The 6,000-nt window shown below is 37.9% G+C and overlaps 1 protein-coding gene across 1 annotated transcript in view; it reads right to left on the minus strand.

Moving 5' to 3' along the window:
- NECAB3 (N-terminal EF-hand calcium binding protein 3) overlaps positions 1–4,028 on the minus strand; it is a 108,456-nt gene extending 104,428 nt beyond the window's left edge. Inside the window, exon 1 of the mRNA XM_081949452.1 lies at positions 3,788–4,028. Within this exon, the coding sequence (XP_081805578.1) occupies positions 3,788–3,904 (117 nt within the window). The 5' untranslated portion in view covers positions 3,905–4,028. The remainder of the gene's footprint in view (positions 1–3,787) is intronic.
- Between the last annotated feature and the right edge of the window lie 1,972 nt (positions 4,029–6,000).

A 6,000-nucleotide genomic window follows, 5' to 3' on the forward strand; every position in this document is an offset into this window, starting at 1 on the left:
CAGCTAGTAATTATCACTAACTGATGAAAGAATGAGCTCTTATTTTAAACATGTTAACTCCCATCTAAAGTTATATTATGACATATTAAAAGAAGAGAAAATGGAGGGTGCCACCATGTTCTTCTCATCTAATTTGTGATACTTTCCCATTAAGGTTGTCTGGTGAAATTTTTACCAGGTTTGGCCAAACATCCATACAATTAGAGAATTCTGATTCTGGATGGAATTGCAAATGAATTCATGCAAATGTTAATAAAAGTTGGTCTTTTCAGAATCATGAATGTCAAGGATAAAACAGGCTAAGAGAACAATTTGGATAAATAAAGGCACTTTTCTATATCTGGGCTAGGAAAAAAAGCCATCCTTACACTGTATCAACTGCATAAAACATCATTCTTCATTTGATCATACATGACAACTACAGGTAGCCCCCAATTTACAACCACAATTGAGCCCAAGATGGTTGTTAAGTCAGTTTCACCCCATTTTATGACCTTTCTTGCCACATTTAAGTGAATTACTGCAGTTATTAAGTTAAATGCAATTTTGATCACATGACTGTGACGATGCTGCAATGGTGGTAAGTATGAAAAATGGTCATAAGTCACTTTCTTCGGTGCCATTTTAACTTTGAATGGTCACTAAATGAATGGTTGTAAGTCGAGGACTACCTGTCTTATTTCTGTATGTATCTTACAGTTTTGTAACTTGCAGATTCTAAGCAACACACAAGCATAGGAATATCATTGATGATGATGATATAAAGAGCACATAACTAAAACACATTACATTATTTTCCTAAATCAGGGGTGTCCAAACTTGGCAACTTTAAGACTTGTGGACTTCAACTCCTGGGAATTCTGGGAGTTGAAGTCCACAAGTCTTAAAGTTCCCAAGTTTGGACACCCCTGCCCTAAGTGTTTTGCATCTTCACAGGCTATAATTTTTAGGCTGCTTTTTTCCCCTGGCATTATTGATTGCAACTGCAACAGAAAGTGTAGTTTGACAAATTCTGTGTTAAGTGATACATACTAACCCTTCAAAGATTGACAGGGCTGAGTAAGTGACTGGATAGAGTTGGGACTATTGTCATGTACAAAAGCTGAGTGGGGATATCTGGGAGTTGAAGTCCACAAGTCTTAAAGTTGCCAGGTTTGGACACCCCTGTCCTAAATAGTATTTCAGGCTTGACAGCATCATACAGAACAACCATTGTTATGACTTGGTGATTTGTAGTTGTTCAGTGTTTACGTTTATCATAATGCGCATTTTCATTCTTTCCAAACTATTGGAATATTGGAAAGAAATTGTGTAAAAGAAATTGTGTCCATCTGTCTGCCCGTCCCAGGAGTTAAGCCACCAAAAGAAAGACAGTCTCTGAAAATGGCAAGGAAAGGTGGGTGGGAATCAGATTGGCCGCTGTGAGAAAAACATTATTCTGCATTCCTTGGGAGTGGGGCTGCAACTTAAGATTGCTGCTGCTATTTCTCCTCCTCCTCTTAGTCAAATGATCTAGATTAGGGTGTCCAACCTTGGCCACTTTAAGACTTTGGACTTCAATTCCCAGATATCCCCACTCAGTTTTTGTACATGCCATCATTTTCATGCTAAATTTGTCACCTTGTGGACCTCAATTCCCAAAATTCCCTAGCCACCCTTGCCATGCCATGCCATGTTGGCTGGGGAATTCTGGAAATTGAAGTCCACAGATCTTAAAGTGGCCAAGATTAGACACTCTTGATCTAGAGCAATGGTTCCCAACCATTTTTTGGCCATGCCCCACCTAAGCATCTCTAAAATCCTGGTTCTCTCCCCCACCTCCCCATGACATATAATTCTTACTTTACTCAAAAAGTAACTCTACTCATGCGGAGGAAGCCTAAAAGGCCATTAACTTTGTTTTTAAAATGTTCAAATTGTCCCCATTAAATATCAAATTGCCCCCCCCCCACATGTTGGAAACCACTGATCTAGAGTAAAGCATAGACACCCTGCTCTATCCTTCCCAGTGCACACCTACCCACAGCTTGCACAGATACAATATAAGAATAGAGTAAAAATACATACATTCTAACACTTTGCATGACCACTGCAGGTAACGATGTTGGAAAGAATTCAGAAGCCATATTTTGCAGGCTTGCCCTAGCTTGATATTATAAACCTAGATTAGCATTGGTAACCAAAAAGTGATCTACAAATACTAGGGATACAGCATCTCAGTTATTTTGCATAAAGCACTTTAAACATTTGCAAAGCTTTAGAAAGTCTTTATTACCTTTTCTGTGCCAGCAGTTCTAGGGATGAAAGAACTCACAAAAATGAGCATAAAATGGGCAGGGGGAAAAAACTGGGCAACATCTGAGATAGAACCTCAAGGCAACACAGATTTGTGTGCCAGAAACCTCCAGAAAGAAAGGAATTTTAATGTATTAATTATTTGCAGTGATTGAGGTAATTCTAGTCTTGGAAATTACAACCTTATAGGCCCTCCTCTCCCTTAAATGGTCTAAAACTTGGTATGTCAGCCCTTAGAAAGGCCATTCTTTCACTGACAATGAAATTGTCTATTCTTAAATGAAGACAGGAAATTTTGTGGAGTGGCTCCTTAGACCTTTGCCGTAAACTCCCTTCCTTGCTTACTTCTGATAAAGTCTGAATCCTACAAGTCTCTTTCTTCATCCTTCATTCATATAATACATGATTTAGTCCTTGGGTACATTCAGTGACTTCTCAATACACAAACACAATTTGCTACTGATAATTGTACAACTTCATAGTAACTAGTGTTTCCTCTTCTTGTTTATTTCCTGAAAAAAAAGTTCTTATTTAGCTGATTAAAAATTGCTAGGTTAAAAAAATACATCTCAATCTATTGCAGTTTATATCAGGTGGTCATGCCAGGATTTCTTTGGATATACATCACCTATAATGCTGATACCTGATGGAAACCTGATATCCTTGACAGATTTTGGATTTCAACTCATCATCTCCAGCCAACCTGGCCATTGCAAACAGATGTTGGGAGTTCTCCAAAACATCTGGATTTTCTAGCATTTATATAAGCAGATATAATGCTTTATTCATTTACATATTTTGGTTATTGAAATTGCAATCCCACTTGTCAAAAATGAAACCTGAATACTTCACGACTTTCTATCATCATCCATCCATTTTCTCTTATTAATCACATTTATTAATATTGGGCTACAGTATAAAAGAGCATGCATAAGTTTGATTTTATTTAGCATTTCTATTTAAAAACTAGGGTCAGAAAGAAAAATAAATTAGTTTCAGGACAATGAGGGGCAAAAATGAATGGAACTGAAATATTTCAATAGGACAGACCTAAAAGACCCCGTGCACTCACAGTCCCATTTTAGGAAGGAAAGCCCTTCTTATCAACCTCCAGTTACTCATAATCATAGACTATATTTATGGGACAGATGGGAACTAAGTTCTTTTACGTCTCTAATATTCTAATATTTCATTTTTGACTTTCCTGGCTTGCAAACTCTGTGCTATGTATACAGATACACATTTCGCTGCAAAAGTATATAATGGAGAGTTTCTAAGCAGAAATGTTAGCGTTTTGTTTGCTTTCTTTCTTGATGCTTAATAAGTTATTTTTTTAAAATAAATCTATGCTACATTTCAGAAAGCTTTAATGGGAACTACTGGAGAAAATAACTGCAGGTCAAATATACATATATGCAAATACTGTTGACAGTCCAAGCTAAAACCACTCTATGAACAAAATATAGAAAGCATGCACCATGCAACTACTTACATCGTGAAAAATTGCTAATCCCTTGTCATAGTGCTGCGGGGTCTCTGTGGCTTTCATGCGGTAAGCATGTTTGGCAGAGAGCAAACACATTGTCAGCATCTCTGTACATGCCATCATCTTCGTGCTTCAGATTTGTCAACTCTTTCACACCGACACCGATCTTTCTGATCTCTCTCCTCCTCCAGAAAGTTGCCTGGCCCCACTGGTTGCCCTGGATTCAGTGATGCTTAGCTGCTGAAGCTGCTGTGCAAGAGCTGGAAACAGCAACTAACTGAGCACTGAAGAGATGCTCTTGCCAGCCTCCAGGCAACTTTCAGTGTATGCTTAAAACCCCTCCCCTAGATTGCGCTGATTGGTCAGGATTTCTGACGGGCAAGTTTCCTCTTAGAATCTCATCATCACTCTGGAGCAGCAGACTCAGCAAGAGATTCCTCCTTAGAGAAAGGAGAATTTAGTGTAAAGATTTACAGCCCCAGCTTCTGTTTGCTGGACCTCTGCCCATATACACCACTCAGCTGGAAATGTATTGAAGAAGAAAAGATTAGGAGAAGAACAATTTATGCAGCAGATATAAATACACCAGATAAAAGAGGAAAGACTGAATAATCTGAGCATGAAAGAAAATTAAGGGTGTTGCACCAAGAGATTCATGGATACAAAAAGATGACAAAGGCAAGAAGTGGGAAGGGGGAAATAACAGATGTGCAAACAACTTGTGTTGATGATGCTAATTACTATGTCCTAAACAGATACTTCCTAATTTGTCTGATAAGGCTATTTGTGCAAAGATCAGTTTATGCAGCTGGATAATGTGTCCTATTGGCCAAAATGTGCCAAACTTGAAACAGGGAATGCCACCTTCCATTGAGAACCTGTATACTGCACAAGTCAAAAAGAGGGCTTTGAAAATATCTACAGACCCCTTACATCCTGGGCATAAATTGTTTCAATTTCTACCCTCAAACCGACACTATAGGACACCGCACAACAGAACAACTAGATATAAGGACAGTTTTCCCCCGAATGCCATCAATCTGTTTAACAACTGATTCCCACAACACTGTCAATCATTGACTAAGACTGTTTATACTATTATTCTTCTCTTCCTTCCTAGTATCTAACTCTCCTCACTTATGACTATAGCCATGTTGCTTGTATCTTTACCATTTATATTGTTTTTGTTTCCTAATATGATTTAATAGCTTATTAGTAACCTTGACTATCACTAACTGTTGTTTCTTTTCATTCTTGATGAGTATTTTATTTTATTCTCTTTCTGTACACTGAGACCATATACACCAGAGACAAATTCCTTGTGTGTCCAATCATACTTGGCCAATAAAGAATTCTATTCTAATGCAAGTAACCTAAATATATCGTTTCTATCTAACAAAGTATCATGTGAACTCTTCAACTGACCAAGCCCATGAAGAACAATGGGGTGTGCATGTGGTCAGTATTGATATCCATCTGATGTTTTCTTTTTCTTTTCTTCTATCTCATAAATTAATTTTCATTAGTTTATTATAGCTTTAGATCTTTTTTTACTGTTTCATGTTGTTGTTGTTGTTTTTTTACCCTGAATAAAATGAATAGTAATGTGTATACACATATACACACATCCTATTTTAATCATAAAAATAGTAAGAAAGGGATTTCCTACTCACATCCTACTTTAATCATAAAAATAGTAAGAAAGGGATTTCCTACTCAGGGGATAACCCACAAATGGTTCAACTATCTTGATTCCCAAGATCAGAACTATAGATAAAATAAAATCAGTCCTTCAAGCCCTTCAAGTCTGCTTACAAGTATGAATTCCTTTTATTTTGCATTATACAGTATAGTCCTTCTGGGATAACTATACCTAACATGGAAAGAAAGGAAGATAAAATGCTTTACTAGGTGGACTTTTTTTTTAACTGTATAGCAGAGAATCTGCGTCAACACTTCACATTTTTCATAGTTCTTTCAGTACATTTTGTCACCACAGCAAGTCTCTGGACTGGATTCAGACATTCATGGGGATGGTTTCCCTAAGGCTGTGAGGGTGAAACTAAGGCACAGGTGCCAGATGTGGCACGCAGAGCCCATCCTCTGGGCACACATGGCATTGCCAGCTGCTTTTCTGTATTCCAGCACACACATGCGTGACGGCCAGCTGATCTTTACGCATGCTGGAGCCGGAAACCCAAAAACCAGCTGGCTGGTGC

Source organism: Natrix helvetica, assembly GCF_964273705.1.
Source record: "Natrix helvetica genome assembly, chromosome: 3".
In the NCBI taxonomy this organism is placed as follows: domain Eukaryota; kingdom Metazoa; phylum Chordata; class Lepidosauria; order Squamata; family Natricidae; genus Natrix; species Natrix helvetica.